Below are 21219 nucleotides of genomic sequence, written 5' to 3' on the forward strand. Positions count from 1 at the left end.
TGCATGTTGTTAGTTACTAAGCATTTATGTTTTATTATGAAGTCAACTGTAATTAATCTTATGGCTCAATAGCATTTGAAGATACTGTCTCAGAGTATTGAAAGAACCTGTTAATGGAAGCTTGTCTAGAGTTTCCCGATCACTTGCAGTATATTTATATTTAGATTATGTGATATGAATTGTATAGTTAAGAAAACATAAAATAATTGTCAGTGTATGGTTGCTGGTGATAACTGTGGTTAGCACTTTGAAGAGTACAGTTGTTTCCTGTTCCACTAAATTCCCTTTCTAACACTTGGTATATAATAAATTACACTACCCCCTACTGTGCCACGTAGCATGCTACATCGTTCACACTCATTTTTTAATCTTTATAAGAACTTTGTGAGTCAGGTATTATTATTAACCTTATGAGGATACTACCCAGACTCTCAGGGTTATGCTGCTATCTTAAGTGGTCAAGCCAGGATTATAAACCTAGGTGTTTCTGTCCCTAGTGCTGAGTTTGTAACTATTTACAGTATGCTGGTGTCCAGGAAACATTTGTTAGCTTCATATATACTTATCTGTCATCTTATTATTCTTAGGTTATCCAGTCTTGGCTCCCGCTGCTTACTATGACCAAACCGGTGCCCTTGTGGTGAATGCAGGAGCAAGGAATGGTCTTGGAGCTCCTGTTCGACTTGTAGCTCCTGCCCCAGTCATCATTAGTTCCTCAGCTGCACAAGCAGGTGAGCTTATGTCTTAGTGGACTCACTCAGATTTGAAAGGGAGAATGGATGATATTCTTAAACTATGTTGAAAGGTACTTTATTTGACAATTTTCAGAGTAAAAATTCTATCCTGTAATTTTTCAAAGAGAAAGAGTCAGAAGTGGCAAATGACCTTGATAGATTCTGATTCTGTTGACAGTGTGTACCAGCTGGTTAGCAGCAAGGACCTGCTCTACTGTGAGCATAGCAAGTTGGATTACTTACACAAAATGGCACTGTTGGCAGAAGTCCAAGGCTAATTTCACAGAAACTCATATCGTTATTTTAAGACAATTTGGTATTTGTTTTGTTTTTGTTTCTTGCTATGGCGGGGGAGGGCAGCAATAGATTTTTTAAGTCTTTATGTATGTCATATATATATATTGTATTATTATATACATTATAAATTTGGGAACAACAGTGGGGATATCTAGGGGAGAGAAATACGCTTAAGTGTCGTAAGAATTGCAGGGCTTCAGTATGTGATTCTAGAGAAAATGTCCTTAATGTAAGTAATTGTAGAACTTGAAACTTTAGGAAGTAGTTGTATTTGAAATGAGTACTTTTGATACCCATATCTATCTTAAATTATAGGCTCTTTATAATCTGCCCACATAGTGATCTATCTTAAATTATAGACTTTTTATAATCTGCCCACATAGTGAACTTGGCTCCAGTGGTATTTTGAGTTTGAATTGAGAGTAGAAGTAGAAAAATATTAATAGAAGCTTCAGGTGAAGGGATCAAAGACAGATTTGTATAGTTCTTTACAAGATTTGTGTCTGCTTTGAAAAGATACGGTAGCATTAAAAGGTTTTCAAAAGGATAACAATGCAGTTTGGAAATGTGGCCAGTCTCTTTCATAGCCATATGGTTTGCTTTCTTCTACATAGCTGTTGCAGCGGCCGCAGCTTCAGCAAATGGAGCAGCCGGTGGTCTTGCTGGAACAACAAATGGACCATTTCGCCCTTTAGGAACTCAGCAGCCCCAGCCCCAGCCCCAGCAGCAGCCCAGTAACAACCTGGCATCTAGCTCTTTCTACGGCAACAACTCTCTGAGCAGCAATTCACAGAGCAGCTCCCTCTTCTCCCAGGGCTCCGCCCAGCCTGCCAACACATCCTTGGGATTTGGAAGTAGCAGTTCTCTCGGCGCCACCCTGGGATCAGCCCTTGGAGGGTTTGGAACAGCAGGTAGAAATCACACTGATGTGCTGAAACTAAATTTTAATTATTTTTTACAATCTTTATGGAATTACTGACAGTGCATGGAACCCTGGACAAATACCACAGGCAGAGCTGGACCAAGTCCCGTGGGAACCCAGCTGTTCCACACGTCTTTGAGATAATGGACTGTTCAAATCAAGTTATACATTTGGGGCCTATTTCAGGTTTACACACACATTGCTACTTATTTATATTCAAAGAGTCCATTTTTTTTTAAGGATTAGAAAATCTGGGGAGATTTCTGCAGGCATTGGGGAGAATGTGGAGGGAAGTATACAAATGTGGATATGAAAAACTGAGGGAGGAGGACTTACCAAAATCTTAGGGTGGTATACTCCACAACCTGCAAGCCTTTAAGAGTCATGAGTTTTCTCTAGTCTTGAGAAGAATTAAGGTGGATATTATGGAAAAGTGGGAGGAAGGAAAAAAGACTTAAGATATTTTAAATGTTTTAATGGGAGAAAAGAAGTGGGAAAGTAATAAGGAAAGTGCTGGAATAATTGCAGTGTTTGTAAGACAGTGTGATCAAAACAGAGGGGTTTATTTGAGAGACAGTATCTTAAATTGGAATTGGGGGCTAGTAATATCTGTTGATTGAACCCTTTGAGAAAGCAGGCTTTTTCATGTAAGTCTTGTGTAGTGGGGCAATACCCCCTTCACAAATCTTTTTTTCTACTCCATTTTTCTACCAGAACCTTTGGGTTGATGAAAGGCATTCCTTCTAGCCCATTTTCTTTCACCTTTCCCATAACTTGTGTGGCCATCAGAGGATTTTAACCCACCCCTACCCCATAATATGAGACACAAAAGGAAGGAGACTTTAACATACGTGTGATGGTTTGAAAAAAACGTTTCATGTTAACAGAGCCATGTCCTCTTTATTACTCTACCTGCCCCTAGAACTGCCACATGAACAGTTAGGCTGTCTCTGCTGACAAATTGCGGTGGTAAGGAGTCTGGATCAAAGTGTTAGGAACAGGTCACTGGGCTTGTTCTTCGAAGAACAGGCCTGTTCTTATCTGCATTGTTTTAATTCCATTTTAGTTGCAAACTCCAACACTGGCAGTGGCTCCCGCCGTGACTCCCTGACTGGCAGCAGTGACCTTTATAAGAGGACATCGAGCAGCTTGACCCCCATTGGACACAGTTTTTATAACGGCCTTAGCTTTTCCTCCTCTCCTGGACCCGTGGGCATGCCTCTCCCTAGTCAGGGACCAGGACATTCACAGACACCACCTCCTTCCCTCTCTTCACATGGATCCTCTTCAAGCTTAAACCTGGGTAAGAACCATTACTCTGCACCACCTTGAACTCTAGAAATCTCTTGCCACTGATGACATTAGAAGTACTTTGCGTAAGCAAAGGACAATCCCTTCATCCTAGAGGTGTCCTGGGTGTTCTGTGCCTTCCTAAAGTGCCTCATGTTATTTAGGCTGTACCTCGGCAGCACAGCAGTGTGGAATTTATCCCAGTTTGGGTGCATCCCATGTATATCCACTTCAGCTTTAGTATGAACATCTCTGGCTGTTCTTTGGCTGCATGTGAGAATCTTTCAGTGTAAACAGTACAGATTCCTTTAAGCTGGAGTGTGTTAACTTAGTAACACTACTGAAATAGCACCACAGTTAATATTTAGCCTTGTTTTTCAGATTCCCTTCCCTTCCCCGTGTATATGTTTAATATCTTACTTTCTCACATAAAGCATTTTGTTTTAAAAATTTCATCAGATTCTTTAAAAAATATTTCTATATACATTCTTAAACTACACAGGATGCTAATGAGTATAGATCTTCCCAATTATATGTTTAGCTTATTTTGTATATGGGGTTTAAAAAAATGTTACCATCTGGATCCTGGAAAATGACGAGGGAAAAGAGGCTGCTAAGCAGCCAGCTTTAAGAATGAAAAGAAACTTATTTTAACAATTTGGGTGGCAAAGTTTTAAATCTTTCAAGATGGAAGATGGTACACACACTCCCTTCCTCTAGTTTTGTATTAAGTTTGTAATTTGGATTGCTGAGTAATTTTGTAGATGGAGAAAGTTGAGGCATAGAAGTATGGTGACCATATAATTCATGCTGCAATCCAGGACACTTAAGGGAGCTAATGGATGACAAGCCTGAATCAGGACTGTCCTGGGAAATACCATTTTGCTAGAGGATTCTGATTTTTAAATCTTTTATTTATTATTGTTTTAAGTTAAAGCTTTTATTTTTTAGAGCAGTTTTAGGCTCATAATAAAATTGAGGGTAGAACATAGAGATTTCCCTTGTACTCTCTGACCTGCACATTTATAGCTTCTCCTATTATCACTGTCCCCCACCAGAGTGGTACCTTTGTTACAGTTGATGGATCTACATTGGCATATCATTATCATCCAAAGTCCATAGTTTACATGGATCTTTTTGTTTGTTTCTTTTTTTCTTTCTTTGTTTTTGACCAGAAAGATTATGGACTCAGAAATGAGGACTGATTAAAAACGATCAGTCCTTTTTTATTTGGAAAGACAAAGACTGAAAAATGATTATAAAAATCAAAAGTCTTAAAGGGGATAGGATAATATAGTTATTATTCTAGAACTAAGAGTGCTCTCTGAGTTTGAGAAATGAGTTCTAAGGCAAAACTATGTATGTCTGTACATAGACATATGAGAGTGTGTGTGTGTGTGTATCTTGAGGTTTTACATGATAAGAACGATAGTTATGAAACTGTCTCATGTTATATATGGACATCACTTTAGAAAAGTTTCAGGGGTGTTAGAGATTGCCAGGTCCATATTGGATAAATAAGGAATAGGGTATATTGCCCAACAGTGTCTCTCTGTGACAGGAGGCCTGGGTTTAAAGAATGAGGGTTAATGTAAACTTACAAGGAGGAGATGAAAGCCCCAGCTTAGTATGTAGATGAAAGGCATTAACATTTATTGAATAGTTATTACCAGCTACTGTTAACAGTTTTGGGTGCTGTACATACCATTCTGGAAGATATGGTATTATGCCTATGATACAGATGTGAGGAAACGGAATTAAATCTTGCTTAGGTCTTCTCATATCTGAACAGACTCCAAAGCAGCATCAGGGTATATCCTATCATGTAATGTGCCCAGAATATCTTTTAAACCAGTGCATTATCAGGGTCAGATCTCTTATCCTTTAATTCCTTGGTTTAAACATTTAAACTGTATCAGCGTATACTTAACAGTAAACAAATGAAATCTACAAAAAGTTTTTTTTGTAAACAGCCAGATAGTAGATATCTTAGGCTTGTCAGTCAGTCTCGTAGTCAGTATTCAACTCTGGTATAGAAGCACAGAAGTAGCCACAGACAAAATGTAAATAAAATGTGCAGCTATCTTTCAATAAAACTTCATTTACAAAAATAGGTGGCAGGCCAGATTTGTCCTGTGGACTGTATCCACCTCTGAACTAAATGCTATGGCTCTAGGTGTTTGAAAATGGAGCTGGAAACATTACTTGCATGCGTGGTGCCTTTCCTCTTTCCAATATATCAGCAATTTAATAAAATACATCCTTCTCCTTAATTTATGATTTCCCTGTGAAGAAGGAACGAACTGTTGCTGTGGGTTATTTCTTATTTTAATGACTCTTGCTGTCTGCCTAGTTTTATTTTTGACATACCTTCCCTTTAAAAATATTTTACTTTGTATAAGCATTTTAGATGTATGTATTTCCATTGGACTGCCTTTGTTGCATGTGCAATGTTTAATGATACATGCCACTCTTGAGGAATTTTGTGTCTTGATTGGTGGTGCTTTGCCTCACCTCAGTCTATTTCCTTGAGAAAAAGGTTCTTGTATGCTTTAGTTTTAACCACTACAAAATGATCACCACAAGAAGTCTGTTTACCATCTGTCACCAAGGAAATGTAACATTTTTTTTTACCAAATATATATTGGGCCATTCCTAATGTAGTTTTTACTATTAATACTATGCTGCTGCCACCAAGTATCAGTTCTCAGGTCACTAACAACCATAATAAGTAAGCATTCATTCATTGTGTTAAGTACTCAGATGAGTCTCTACAGGAAAATTTAAACTCAGCATGGTTTAATGACTTTTGTGATACCCCATAGCTATAAGTGTTTGAATGCACACTCCAGCTTGTATCTCTGTTATCCCAGTGTGGCTCTCCTCTCAGTGTTATCGTATATTTTCACACTTCCTCCCAGTAGACAGACATGTGTTAGGATACTCTGAAAAAACATCACTGCCTGTAATAATTATATTCCTCCTTATTTATTCAACATTCATGTGTTGAGTACCTACTATAGATTCTTCATTGTTTTTTTCCACACCTGTTTTAAAGATCAGATTTCTATTTTTAAAAACAATTTATTTAAAAAAAATATCTGTTAATTTATTTGGCTGTTCTGGATTTTAGTTGTGGCACTCAGGATCTCCTATCTTTGATGTGGCATGGGGATTCTTTAATTGCTGCACGTAGGATCTAGTTCCCTGACGTCCCCTGCAATTGGAATCGTGGAGTCTTAGCCACTGTACCACCAAGGTAGTCCCAGAAAAACAGCTTTATTGAGTTGTATATTGCATATTTTGAAATCCACTCCTGTCAAGCGTACAATTCAATTATTTTTAGTAACTTTCTATATTGTGCAATCTTTAGCATAAATCAAGTTGGTAATATTTTCATCCCTTTTGTAAGATTTTTCTTAGTCATTTATGTTAATCCCCATTCACACCCTTGAATATGTGCGTGCGCTAAGTCACTTCGGTCATGTCTGACTCTTCGTGACCCTATTTTAGCCCACCAGCCTCCTCTGTTCATGAGATTCTCTAGGCAAGAATACTGGAGTGGGTTGCCGTGCCTCTTCCAGGTGATTTTCCCGACCTAAGGCTCCAACTCTCGTCTCCCATGACTCCTGCATTGCAGGTGGATTGTATACTGCTGAGCCAGCAGGGAAGCCCATTCACACCCTTAGCTCCAGTCAGACACTGATGTGCTTTCTGTTTGTGTTCTTTTTTTGCATGTGGGGGTGGATATGTGTGTGCTTCAGGCCTTAGGGATTCTTAGTTACCCTACCCGGAATGGAACCCAGTGCCCTCTGCAGTGAAAGTGCAGAGCCCTAACCACTGGACTGCCAGGGAATTTCCTACTTCCTGTTTTTAAATTTGTCTTTTCTGAACATTTGATATAAATGGAACCATACAGTATGTGACCTTTTGCTTGGCTTCTTTTTTTTTTTTTCTTCTTCAGAGGTTTTTGAGATTTTATTCATGATATAGTATGTGTCAGTAGTTTATCCCCCTCTTTTTTTTTTGGCTAAATTATCCTGTTTTCTGGATAATGCTGCATTTTTGTCTAACTTTTCACAATTGAAGGGTGTTTGTTGTTTACAGTTTTTGGCTACTAGATGTTTTCCTATAGAAACATGTTTTCACTTCTCTAGAAGTAGAATTGCTGAATGTAAAAGTTTTATGTTAAACTTGGGAGAAATTCAAACTTTTCCAGTTTCATCATTTACATTCCCACCAGCAGTGTATGAGGATTCCAATTTCTCTACATCCTTGCCAACATTTGTTCTTATTTTTCTTACGTAACATCGCCATTCTAGTGGGCATGAAATAGTTATGTCATTGTGGTTTTAATTTGCATTTCCCTAATGACAGTAATGCATAGCATCTTACCATTCGTGGATCTTTGGTGAAATGTCCACTCATTTTTTGGGCCCAGTTGTGGGTGTGCATTGTTTGTCTTATTCCGTGGAATTGTAAGGGTTCTTTGTATATTCTGGATGTGTGCTAATAAGTTGCTTCAGTCGTGCCCAGCTCTTTGTGACACTGTGGACCCACCAGGTCTTCTGTCCATGGGATTTTCCAGGCAAGAATACTGGAGTGGGTTGCCTTGCCCTGCTTCAGGGGATCTCTCCAACCCAGGGACTGAACACACATCTCTTAGGTCTCCTGCATTGGCAGGCAGACTCTTCACCACTGTACCATCTGAGAAGCCCTGTATTCTGGAATCAAGTCCTTGATCAGACTTTATGTATATGTGTTTTGCATATACATAGTTTCTGATCCTTTGCTTGTCTTTTTCTTTTTAAATGGTTGTTTTTGAAGTGTAGTAACTTTAAATTTTTTAAAAATAGTTTTAATTTTGATGAGGTCCAGTTTATCATGCTTTATGGTATAGAAATCTTTGCCTAACTCAGGGTCTTAAAGAGGTTCTCGTATGTTTTGTTCTATAATTTTTGGTTTTTTAGCTCTTAAAGTCTTTGGTCCGTTTTGAGTTAATTTTGTGTATTGCACAAGGTAGGTGATTGTTCATCTTTTTGCGTGCACTGTTTTTCCCAAGTTTTGAAATTTTTAGTGTGCAGGTCTTTACATGCTTTTTGTTAAACTAGATCTAGTATATTTTATTTTTTTAATGCTATTGTGAATAGAATTCTAGTTTTATTTTGGATTTTCCATTGCTTGCAAGCATTTAGTTTTATTATCATGGTAGAATTCCTAATCCTTTAAGAAAAACAAAGATCAAACAAAATAATTTTCCCTGGCCCTGCCTGAATTGCAGTTGATGTTTCCAATTTATTATTCAGTAACCTGTAGTAATGGTGTTGAAGAAGACTCTTGAGAGTCCCTTGGACTGCAAGGAGATCCAACCAGTCCATCCTAAAGGAGATCAGTCCTGGTTGTTCTTTGGAGGGAATAATGCTGAAGCTGAAACTCCAATACTTTGGCCACCTCATGAGAAGTGTTGACTCATTGGAAAAGACCCTGATGCTGGGAGAGATTAGGGGCAGGAGGAGAAGGGGATGACAGAGGATGAGATGGCTGGATGGCATCACCGACTTGAGGGACATGAGTTTGGGTGAATTCTGGGAGTTGGTGATGGTCAGGGAGGCCTTGCGTGCTGCGATTCATGGGGTCACAAAGAGTTGGACACGACTGAGCGACTGAACTTAACGGAACTGAACCTGTAGTAATCTCAGATTGTTTACTAGTCATGTGTGCCTCCTGTTCTAAATGGAAATGTAGCATTTTGTGATTGATTACCTAGTTCTCTGAAGTGACTTGTCATCTGTAAAACTAACCGAGTGAAAGTTAACATAGTTTGGATTCAGCATTGTGCACTAAAGACAAGTATTCTTAGGCTTACTTTCGTGAAGGGTTGCTTGGTTATGGTATTAAGGAGTGGTTTGAGGAAAACTACTTTATAAACAGTTTTGTGAGCAGCACTGCCTCTGCCTGTGTTAAATTCAGAACCAGATGTTGAGCGCCTTGGGAAGTTTTCTGTAAAAGGCAAAGAAAGCAGAGTTTTGCCCTATAGTCATCTATTAAATCTCTTGAGTACAGAAAACAAAACCAGATGAATGAAAACATTCCATGTAGCAAGAGGATGGGATCCTAGATGGCTGGAATACTAGAAAACCCTTTGGATAAAGTAACTGAAGCACTTCTTAATTTAGCATGGTACTTTTAATCTGTATGTGTGTATTTTTAAAGTTAGTTTCTTGTAGACAGCATATGTTGAATTGCATTTTTTGACCCACTCTGACAGTCTCTTTATTTGGTACATTTAGACCATTGACAAAGTGATTATTGATATAGTTGGATTAATGTTTACTATATTTGTTGTTTTCTATTTTTTGTTTCTATGTTTGTCTTTCATTCTTTTTCTGCCATTTGTGGGTTTTAAAAAGAAGTTATTTATTTGGCTGCATGGAATCTTTAGTTGTGGCATGTGGGATCTAGTTCCCTGACTAGGGGTCGAACCCAAGCACCCTGCATTGGGAGTGTGGAATCTTAGCCACTGGACCACCAGGAAGTCCCTGCCTCTTGTGGTTTTAATTGAGCATTTTTTATGATTCCATTTTATTTCCTTTCTTAGCCTGTCAGTTAGACTACTACTTTTTTTTTTCCCCCAACTTTTTCAGTGGTTTGACTAGGATCATTATACATTTACAGTTAACTAAGGTCCACTTTCAAATATGGCCATAAAAGGGCTTTGTAATCACAGAATAATCTTAACCTTTATCTGCTATCCCTTGTGTAATTACTGTCATTCATTTCAGCTGTATAAAAAGCATATGTGTGTATATGTATGTATATGATGTAGACATGAGCATGCATAATTGAATACATTGTTGCTATTATTGGAGCAAACTATTGTCTGTCAGATCAGTTAAGAATAAGAGAAATTTTTCTTTTACTTATTCTTTTTTTGAGGTTCTTCCTTTCTTTATATGGATCAGTTTGTGGCCTGTGTTATTTATACTTCTTTCTGAAGAATGCTTTTGACATTTTTTGCAAGGCACATCTGTTGGCAACAAATTCCATCAATTTTTGTGTGCTAAGAAAGTATTTCTCCTTCACTTGTGAAGGATAATTTTGCAGGATACAGAATTCTAGGTTGGTGGGTTTCTTTCATTCAAAACTTATGCTCTTCTCTCTTCTTGCTTGCATGCTTTTTGAGGAGAAGTCAGATGTAATTCTTTCCTTTGCTTCTCTGTAAGTAAGACTTTTTTCTTCTTGTGGCTTCTTTCAGTATTTTTTCTTTGATTTTATGTCATTTGAAGATGATAGTTGGGAGGTATAATTTTTTGCTTTCTTTTCCTGCTTGGTGTTCCCTGTGCTTCCTGGATCTGCAGTTTGGTGTCTGACATTGATTTAGATAATCCTTAGTCATTATTGATTCAGATATTCCCTCTGTTCCTTTCTGTCTTTCTTTTCCTTCTGATATCCTCACTATGTGTATGTTCCAGTTTTTATAGTTTCCCCACAATCCTTGGATACTCTGTCCATTTTGACGATTCTATTGATAGATCCTCTAGCTTAGAGATTCTTTCTTCATCTGTAGTCAGTTTGGTAATAAACCCATCAAAGGTGTTCTTCATTTCGGTTACAGTACTTTTTATCTCTGGCATTTCTTTTTGGTTCTTTCTTAGGATTTCCATCTCTGCTTACATTGCCCATCTCTTCCTGCATGCTGTATATTTTAGGGCCCTTAGCATATTAATCATAATTGTTTTAAATTCCCATTCTGAAAATTTCGGTATCCCTGTCATATATGTTTTTGATGTGTGCCCTTACTCTTCAGATTTTTTTTTTTTTTTTGCCTTTTGCTATGCCTTGATAGCCATGCCTGATATATCAAGCGAAAGGAAATGCCATAAGTAGGTTTTTAGTAATGTGATGGTGAAGTGTGAGGGAAGGGAGAGTGTTCTGTAGACTTACAGTTAGGTCTCACTGTGTTAGTGAGCCTGTATCTCTGGACCATCAACTTCACAAATGTTTCTTAGTATTTTTCCTTCTCCCTTTGTTGAGACAGGATAGTTTGGGTAGGCTAGAGTTGCGTATTTCAACACTTGGTAGTTTGGTGGTTACAGTTCAGGATTTCCTAGTCTGGTACTGGTTTGGGCAGTGTGTCTGTTTGAGTCCGTGGTCAGGGTAGCCGTGATGACCTGTATGTCTGTCTTTCTGATCTTGGCAGCAGTGGTTTTCTCTATTTTCATCTCTTTTATGGATCCAAGAATAATTTTTGATTTTTCAGACTGTTTAGTTTTTTGCTTGTTGTTAGGGTGAAGTGGTGACTTCCGCATTCCTTACATGTGAAGCAGGAAACCTACATATACACAAAACATTTAAGCTGTTGATCTCTGTGGAAGTGTCATAGGACACAGCTCTATGAAATCCACCACCATCAAAATATTACTGAAAACTTTGTGGAATCGTTAGGAGGCTCCCTTAGAGGGCCTGAATGAAATGTTCTTTTTAAAACCGGTGTTAAACACTCTCAGAGGCCACCTCCAAGGGATGAAAGTTTGGGCATAAGTGCATGTAGGTGTGTAAACCATAGTGAACTAGAAAAATACCTTTATGTATCTATAAAGAAACTGCAGTCAACAAGTAATGATGGTCTACTCTTTGCCGGATACCTTTTCAAAAACAACAGGAAACCACATTTTTTAAGCAGAAATTTTAACCATTGGCTTAATGTTTAAAGAAAATTATTTGGCCTGAGCAGAATATTCCTATTAACTGTTGGTTTGCCATTTATAATATAGCACCTACAGAAACTTTTTTTTTCAGATTTGTATACTTCCCTTCTCAATAATAACAGCTGTGTGTGTGCTTGTGTATCCTGTCTGGCATCCAAGGATACCAGAGCCAAAAATCATAACTTCAGGGCAGATGTGTAAATCTGCCCATTATTCACTCCAACCCTTTATGTTATGGATTAGTCAGTATGCTCTTAGCCACAGTAGCAGAAAATCCAGCTGATAATGGCTTAAACAATAAGTGCATTTGCTGGCTTGTGTAACTGAAGTAGAGAAATAGGGCAGTGCTCAGAGTTGGTTCCCGCAATTCAGCCTTGAAACCAAGGATCTGGCTTCCTTCCATGTTAATTTGGATGTTTCTCATGCCTTTTAGGAGTTTGGTTGTTTTTTTTGTTGATTTGTTACTTTTCACTGAGTGCCTTTGTTAGTGACCAGGTTTGTAAAATACCTTTGAGTTGTTTCAAAACCTTGTGTATTCATGCCATGCCTCCTTCTTCACCACCTTACTTGGTATTATCACACTCTTCAGTACTGCTGACCTGTCTTATTACTTCCTTTTTGCCTGTTTGTCTCCTTTCTCAGACTAGGGGAAAAAAGAATTATTTTTGAAATAGAATAAAAAGCAGCCATATGTCTACTGTTCTTTTTTCTTACAAGCCTCCTGTCTTCCTTTGCTGAAAGAAATGTTTTCCTTTTGGATTAAGAAATATTGTGAAATTTTGACAAGAATAACAGTGTCCTTTAGAAAATGAAAACTGTATAACTATCTGAAAAGGAGTATTGTGTGGTTGGTTGCGAAGCTGTAACTCTGGAGTTAAGAATTCTGTGATAAATTCTGGCCATGGTGAATTTGAGTTTTGTATCTTTGGAGAGGCATTTCATATCTTTGGGTCTTAATTTGCTGTTACTTGTACGGGATTTTTAAAACTCCCTTTTCCGTAATGCCTGTAAGAATTTGATAGAAAGTGGATATGAAGTATTGCTAGCATAGAGGCTGACATAGGACAAATGCTCAGTAAGTAGTTTTTATTTAATTACTTAAAAATGTGAGCCATTTCCTTTTGGTTCCACAGTTTTCATTGAGACCCACACCTTTGAAACTGGACCATAGAATTCTGTGGAGAAATCCAAGCTGAGTGTTCTTTTGTAGCTACCACTGAACTCCAGACCAGACTGTCATAAAAACTCTGTAGTTAACAGGCAGTTCATGTTGGGTGACTTCTCTCATGGTTCCTGGATTGTTATTCATCTGCTCTCTTTGTGGTTTAAATGGTATTTCTTACCTACTTTGCAATGTAGGAATGGGGGAAGAACAAAAAAAAAAAGGCTTCACATCCTTTTTATAGTACAATCTAAAGTTAAAAAAAAAACACCAGTATCGTAAAAAAAAAAACAAAGAAAATAGATACTCATAATTTTTAAAATTCTGTTTTACCTTTTGATAGGTTTTTCAGTTTTTCCGCTATTTTTTCTGTCTGGGGATTCACAGTGATTATTTCTTTGTCAGCAGTCAAGATGGCAGTATTAGTGGCCTGAAAGTTGTTGCTACTGTAATTACTTCAGGCTCTGTTCCAGTAGGAGTTAGATGCTGTCCATTCCTGATGAAGAACTTGAAAGCCTTCCATTTCAAGTATATATCCTTTTTTTCTTTTTTCCCCCTATCCCTTATGTCTAATTGTTGGCCTGCATTGCCTTAGTGATTTTCATACTTTTATTTACTGGCAAAATCATGCCTTCAAAACTTTTTTTTTGGGGACCCACTATATAAAACAGACTAACCTGGGTACCCCATTTTTCTTTTTTTAAGAAAGGGTTTCAGATGGGAGTGGGGATTATTCACTGATGGCAGGAATCTCCACAGAGATGAGAATGGAAAACCGCTCTCGTCTCTGTGCAGTTGGTCTTTTCTGATCCTGGTTCACACAGCAGGAATGTTCCTCCTCATTTCACTTGTTATGAAGGGACTCACTAACCCTTGCTCCGTTATTGCTAGCAGTCTCCTATCAGTGTTTAATAGCACTCTCCATTCCATTTTTGTGCGAAAGTTTTCTTCCGACTTGGTGAGCTGGCCTTATAATAATCATGGCACTAATAGAATTGAGTCTTAACACAAAAGCAACAGATTGAAAAGAAATCAGAGGTGATACAAGATTTCATGTATGGGATGCTTTTTCTTCTCTTGAACAAAGTTCCTTAAGAATGAGTCTTGAGTTCTCCTGTTCTGTAACCAACAGGAGGACTCACAAACGGCAGTGGAAGATACATCTCTGCTGCTCCAGGCGCTGAAGCCAAGTACCGCAGCGCAAGCAGTGCCTCCAGCCTCTTCAGCCCCAGCAGCACCCTTTTTTCCTCCTCCCGTTTGCGGTATGGAATGTCTGATGTCATGCCCTCTGGCAGGAGCAGGCTTTTGGAAGATTTTCGAAATAACCGATATCCCAATTTACAATTGCGGGAGATTGCTGGGCACATAATGGAGTTTTCCCAAGACCAGCATGGTTCCAGGTGAGGACTTGGCTTTGGCACTTAAGGTAACCGAAATCCTAATGCCTTAAATTCCATGCCTCAGATAAGGTGTACACTAAGGAAATTACTATAAAATTAATGAAACAAAATTTACCTTTTGGTATACTTCCTATTATTTATTTTAGAGGCTGTAAGAGCCATGAGATACAAAGTGGTTGACAATAGCCATTTAGTAATCTGTGGAAAGTTCTTAAAGAGATGGGAATACTAGACCACCTTACCTGCCTCCTTTGAAGCCTGTATGTAGGTCAAGAAGCAACAGTTAGAACTGGACATGGAACAACAGGACTGGTTCAGAATTGGGAAAGGAGCACGTCAAGGCTGTATATTGTCACCCTGCTTATTTAACTTAGATGCAGAGTACATCACACAAAATGCCAGGCTGGATGAAGTACAAGCTGGAATCAGGATTGCTGGGAGAAATGTCAGCAACCTCAGATATGCGGATGACACCACCCTTATGGCAGAAAGTAAAGAGGAACTAAAGAGCCTTTTGATGAAAGTGAAAGAAGAGAATGAAAAAGCTGGTTTAGAACTCAGCATTCAAAAAATGAAGATCATGGCATCCAGTCCCATCACTTCATGGCAAATAGATGAGGCAACAATGGTAACAGTGACAGGCTTTATTTTTGGAGGCTCCAAAATCATTGCAGATAGTAGCTGCAGCCATGAAATTAAAAGATACTTGCTCTTTGGAAGAAAAACTATGACAAACCTAGACAGCATATTAAAAAGCAGAGACATTCCTTTCCTAACAAAGGACCCTATAGTCACAGCTATGATTTTTCCAGTAGTCATGTCCAGTAGTCATGTCTGTGAGAGTTGGACCATAAAGAGAGTTGAGTGCCAAAGAATTGATGGTTTTGAACTATGGTGTTGGAGAAGACCCGTGAGAGTCCTTCCCTTGGACTACAAGGAGATCAAACCTGTCAATCCTAAAGGAAATCAATCCCGAATTACTCATTAAAAAGACTGATACTGAAACTGGAGTTCCAATACATTGGCCACCTGATACAAAAACAGTTTTTAGAAAAGACGCTGATGCTGGGAAAGATTAAAGGCAGGAGAGGAAGGGGACGACAGAGAAGGTGCTTGGATGGCATCACTGACTTGATGGACATGAGTTAGAGCAAGCTTTGGAAATGATGAAGGACAGGGAAGGCTGGGCTGCTGCAGTCCATGGGGTCTCAAAGAGTTGGACACAACTGCGCGACTGAGCCACAATAATCTGGATCACATGCTGAAACAAACCTTTTTACCTTTCTGAAAGATTAGCCTGCTGTTCCTTTGTTCATGAGAACCTCACAGAATGTCTACAGTTCAAGAAAAACAGAAATACTAACACACAGACTTGTGTATAATACTTGGTACTTTAATCACTGTTAAGGATCTTTTTCTCCAAGAGACACTGTTCAAATGCAAATTTAGATCCTTAGGCTCAAGAATAAGATGTTGCCACCACTTTCCTTTGTTCCCTTCTGTAGAAGCAAGGGTCTGCACAGAGGTTAGAAAATGCTATTATTTAGCTTTGGTTACTGCTCCCTGTTCCAGTGGACTTCACAGAAACGGACCTGCGTCCTCAGGAAAAGGCAGTTCTGATGACATCATCCAGCCTTCTCTCTCCCTGTTTCTTTCTCTCTGATGATTCCACTAAAACAACTCCCAAAGAATTTGCCTCCTCTTTAAATTCTGCCAGCTTGCTAGTGGGCAAAGGATTTCTCATATTTAAATCCTAAAGTCCAGATTAAGAGAAAAACATGGTTTTTTAAATAAAGTCTCCTGGGCTAAAAAAGGCGAACTGAGTAGCTGCTACTTTAGAAAGATACTGCGCATGGATGAGTACTGTTCCACACCATTAATGAATATGTACTACACATGTACTTCGTACGAATGTGTGTCGAAGACTAAAATAGGGACCGTGGGCTTTTAAGTTGATTGATGTGGGACTGGTTTCTAAGAGAAAACATCTGGCCAAGTTCTCCTGATGTTGTGCTTCTTGCCTTCACCTTCTTCTCTTTTTTTCTGCCCCACTTTTCATCTCTCCGTCCATCCCACACGGAAATACATGTCCTGTTGTAATGACATATACTGAAACTTAAATATACTTTAAAAGCTTGGTTAAAATAGGGGATACTTCACAGTACAACTTTTTTCCTTTTCAGTAATTCTTCAAGTAAGTGAGCTCAAGTGATTTAAGTAACAGTGGTGTGTGTGCGTATATGCATATGCACACAAATACATATTGCTTCAGAACTGAAAAATTACATAAACTGAGCTAGTCTTTAGATATTTTCCAAGTCTTCCTAAAATGCTGTGATTGCTCTTTTTACTTTGTACTTCAGATTCATTCAGCTGAAACTTGAGCGTGCCACACCAGCCGAACGCCAACTTGTCTTCAATGAAATCCTGCAGGCCGCTTACCAGCTGATGGTGGATGTATTTGGAAATTACGTCATTCAGAAGTTCTTTGAAGTAAGCCTTTGTTCTTTCTGTCTTTTGCCTTTAGAGAATCTCCACAGCATTTTGATTTTCATTAGCTACTTTTAGAATTGCAATTTCATTCCAGTCCTTAAAATGAAGTGTGAGTCTTTTTGAAGCACGATTAAATGTTTCTCCAGTTCGTTAGCAGAAGTGCATTGTTTAAATAGCCAAGCAGATAATGCTAGTGTACTTGAGAAACGTGTTTGTAGAACCACTTTCTTCATTAGCATCCAGCACAATATTTCTGATCGCCAAAATAGTATCACTGAAAGTGTCATGTTTGGAGGAAAAAATCTGTGTCAGATAATTTTAGGAGGATCGCAATAAAGTTCTGAAAAAGAAATTTAAAAAATGGTTTCCTAGAGAATTATCTTTGAACACCAACTCTAGTGTTTTTCATCATAAACCATAGTCATGAGGATTGATACATGGGTGATCCGTCAGCCTTGATTCCTTATTCCTGTTAATGCGGATAATTTCTACTCTTGTTATCATTGTCTTTGGAAAGGATCAGTGAGATTGTTGGATTAATGTCTGTTTCCTCTTCTAAGCTAAAATGTCAGAAAGGCACAGATTTTTGTTTTAAACTGACCATTGTAGCTGTGATATACTACACAGCTGTGGTATCAATAACCCTATTATAAATCCAGAAAGGAGTGAAACATTGAGATGAAACATTTGGTACAGGGGTAAAACGTGGCAACTCTGCACATTACCTGTCCCTCAACAGGAGAAATTTGTAATCTTCTTACGTCTTATTTTTTTGTTTTTTTGTGAAGATTTTTAAAAAGTGGCTCACTCACAGTCTTTATCTTCCCAGCTTTTCTCATCATGATCTAAGTTCTTTGACTCTGAATTCTCTAGCTGTGGATTAAGGAATCAACCTAAAAATGACTCTTACAATTTTGACTTTCAGATACCTTTTCACTGCCATTTTTGTCATGTATATGTAAAAATATAGAGCTCTCCAACTCCAGAGGTTAATACAGCTAGGCTGGCCAAATGAGCAGTTGATTATAGCAGTACGATTTGGGACAAGCTGGAGAACTTCTCTGACTTAGAGAATGTCCCTGGACTTGAGTTCCCTTGTATGCAAAATGAGTGGGTTGGGCATCCTTAATCATAAAGTCTCTATCAGTCTCGTATGCTATTCAAATGAAAATAAAAAACCAAGGATGGAGAAACATTCTTCTAGGAAGACCTAACACTGTGCAGTCGTACCCCTTGATTTTACCGACTTTCCCCCTGACCCTGTTGACTTGTATAAATAGAGTAGTATAGAACAGCATATTCAGAAGAGAGTGTGCACGTGTGCTTTGGCTTAAACTTCACAAAGATGAGAGAACTTCAGTTCTTTCATTTCAGCTTACAGACTCGGACACCTAAAGTGATGTAGGTTTGCTGCAAGAAATCCTCAGATATCCCTCAGACATTGTCTAAAGCTTTAATAACAAGCTGTGTCTTCCACCTGTACTGTTGTTTTTAGAATAAATGTAAATGCTCTTATAATTAATGGCATATGGGTATATTTAATAGTATTGATGAGTTAAGGGCATCTTTGAGGAATTGGGTATTTGTTTAGCAGAAACTACTACAGTTGGATATCTGAGAAGTGTTTTTAACATTAAAAAGAGTTCCTCTTAATCAGATTCTGATAAGTACTGCCTTGAAGAAACAAAGGGTTTATAAACAAAAGGTTTAGTTAATCACAGATGACAGGGCTAAAAGAGGTATGCCAGTGGTTGATACAGAATAATGAATGCTTTGCTTTCTCCGGTTTCTTTCTTTCTACCTAAGTAATGGTGTTCACCCACACATTATGTCTAGTTTGGCAGCCTTGAACAGAAGCTGGCTTTGGCTGAGCGGATTCGAGGCCACGTCCTGTCATTGGCATTGCAGATGTATGGCTGCCGTGTTATCCAGAAAGCTCTTGAGTTTATTCCCTCAGACCAGCAGGTAATTGTAAGTTTCCCCTTTGACTTTTCTCTTGGTGTTCGGTGTTTCTTCACGGTGCATGTGGTGAACCTTGTACATTTGTCAGTCTTTAGTGTTCTCTCAGTTTTCCTTTGGTGCTTGTGGCTGCCTTCTGTGCATGGCAAGCATGAATTGTGCAGTTAATTTTGTAAATTTATAGTGGATCAAGTGTCTTGTGTTAAAACCAGTGGTTTCAAACACGTTTCCTTTTGGCCAGAATTAAGTCTCTAGTACGTGTGATTTTAGAGGTGGGTTTTTCATTTGGCAAGAGGTGAAGAAAGTAAAGTTGTCAATTTCTTGTACCCGAACTGACCCCAACAAACAAAACTTTTTCCAATTTACCTTGTTCTTTACCTTTTCTTCACTTGCACCCTCTTACTCATTCATTCCACCGTTTATTGAATGAGCTCTTGCCTAAGGCAGCACCTGGTCTGGCACACTGACCTGGTGCCCACTGTGTGCCAGTCGCCAGCACACAGATAGCTGAGACTGAGCACTGCCCACAGAGCACACGTGGGGAAGGGTGACGTGAGTGCCTGTGCTCACGCCTTTGAGGGCAGACTTCGAAGGAGGAGAAGTCCAGGCTACAGAGGAGGTAGGAAAAAATGGGACAGAAATCTGAGGTGTTGTGTGCTGTGAATGGGAGCTGACACAGAAAGCACATGAGGAGGCTCACGGCCTCAGAGCTGTCATGGAGGAGGTCCAGCCGGCCCCACACAGACCACGGGGCTGGGGAAGCCCAGCCAGCCCCCAGGCAGGTGTGTAGGCCGCACTGTGTCTGTGGGAGGCAGTACCTCGAGCCTCGGGTTCTGCCCGTTGGAGCCCTCAGCCTTTGGGCTCTGAATTCACCCAGCCCTTCTCGAAGGAGGGGGTGACCGTGGTCTGGCAGTGATGAGCCACTTGCCCTCTCTGAGAACAGAGTTCGGTAATGAGAATCTTTACTCTGGACTCAAGTTCTGAGCCAGACGAGGCACCCACCACCTCCAGTTCGAAACAGGACACCTTTCTATTTGAAGTGTTGGCGATGGCAGTGGAAGGCTGGGGAGTCCAGAGTGCTTACGCTGTGGGACTGAGACGGGCCTGTCAAGATGCTGGCCAGGGCGGAGGGAATGTAGGTGACACGCAGCGTGCTGGGAGTTCATTCCATCCAGTGCCCAGCACAGGAGGCACAGTGGTAGGAAGAGGATGCTGTGTGTGAGCGATCAGAAGCAGGGGCGAGGCTGCTAGTTTGTGTTCTCCTAATGTTCAGATCGTTATCAGCTTTAATTTTCCCTGGGATGTTCCAGGATGAAAACGCGATGAGTGAATCTTTACTTGTTAATTTTCATGGAACTTTTCCCCCTCTCTTGACCATAATGCCTGCTTACTGAAATCAAGCAGGAAATTTTGATTTCCCAGGTATTTTCCACATCTGTGCCCTCTCCCACGAACATGATACATTGTTGACTTTTTAAAATTTTTACTATATTTTTGTGTTTGTTTTCTGATCCAATGGCTACATTATAGTAGTTTATGTCTCCCTTCTCTTCCCTGTGCCCCGACCCCTATTGTTCTTTTGACCCCCATTGTTCTTTCTACCCTGTATATTCCTGAGTATCTTTTCCTGATCTGGTTTCTCTGTGATTCCTGTTCTGGGTCTAAACTACCTTTCCCAGTACAAATAACTTAGTGTTTTCCAGTTGTAAGTGTATTTTAGGTGAAATAAATTGATCTCCAGTGGAGTTTTTACCTCTTTGGGCTCAAGAACATATTCAGGGAAGCCACTTCCCCTTCATTTTGATTATTAGAACTGTTCCTGTGTTTTATCTTTATATAGGCATCATCCTGTATTTATCATTCTCATAATTATGTTTCATAAGTTACTCTTTTCTGACGTTTGATTAGTTGCTTCAGCAAACTGTCCTGAATCTGTTGCTTGTTTAGTCCCTGGCAGTGTAGTGTTAAATTTCTTTAATTAGAAAATCTTTTAGTGCTTTACATGCTTAACATCTCAAGGGTTTAAGACAGTTGTATTCATAAATGTCACCATCTTAAACTGGTTTGCTGTCTTCTCCCATACCATAAATATAGAGTCAGCACTGTGTAGCTAATATATAGAGATTGTATACAGCAAAGAAATTGGGCAGAAAGTACCAGGGCCCAGCTGTTGTGCATGTATTTAGCTTAAGGAGACCTGAGTCAGCAAGTTTCTGGAGGACGTCCAGTAAAAATCCCAATGGCTCTTTTTCGG

General features: G+C 39.2%; 1 protein-coding gene and 1 non-coding gene across 51 annotated transcripts in view; both read left to right on the forward strand.

The window, feature by feature from the left end:
* PUM1 (pumilio RNA binding family member 1) overlaps window positions 1–21219 on the forward strand; it is a 123919-nt gene that overhangs the window by 88061 nt on the left and 14639 nt on the right. For 11 of the 50 annotated variants that reach the window (XM_012150074.3, XM_012150078.3, XM_060410562.1 and 8 more), the window contains 6 exons: window positions 588–731; window positions 1646–1942; window positions 3020–3256; window positions 14246–14513; window positions 16877–17006; window positions 18843–18977. In XM_012150074.3, coding sequence (XP_012005464.2) covers window positions 588–731; window positions 1646–1942; window positions 3020–3256; window positions 14246–14513; window positions 16877–17006; window positions 18843–18977 — 1211 coding nt within the window. The remainder of the gene's footprint in view (window positions 1–587; window positions 732–1645; window positions 1943–3019; window positions 3257–14245; window positions 14514–16876; window positions 17007–18842; window positions 18978–21219) is intronic. The other 39 variants (XM_012150093.3, XM_004005047.4, XM_060410565.1 and 36 more) reach the window with 7 other exon arrangements.
* On the forward strand, window positions 19871–19955 carry LOC114113384 (small nucleolar RNA SNORD103/SNORD85). The gene has a single exon (XR_003588421.1). It is a non-coding gene; the product is annotated as a small nucleolar RNA SNORD103/SNORD85 (small nucleolar RNA).

This window comes from Ovis aries, chromosome 2 (assembly GCF_016772045.2).
Source record: "Ovis aries strain OAR_USU_Benz2616 breed Rambouillet chromosome 2, ARS-UI_Ramb_v3.0, whole genome shotgun sequence".
In the NCBI taxonomy this organism is placed as follows: domain Eukaryota; kingdom Metazoa; phylum Chordata; class Mammalia; order Artiodactyla; family Bovidae; genus Ovis; species Ovis aries.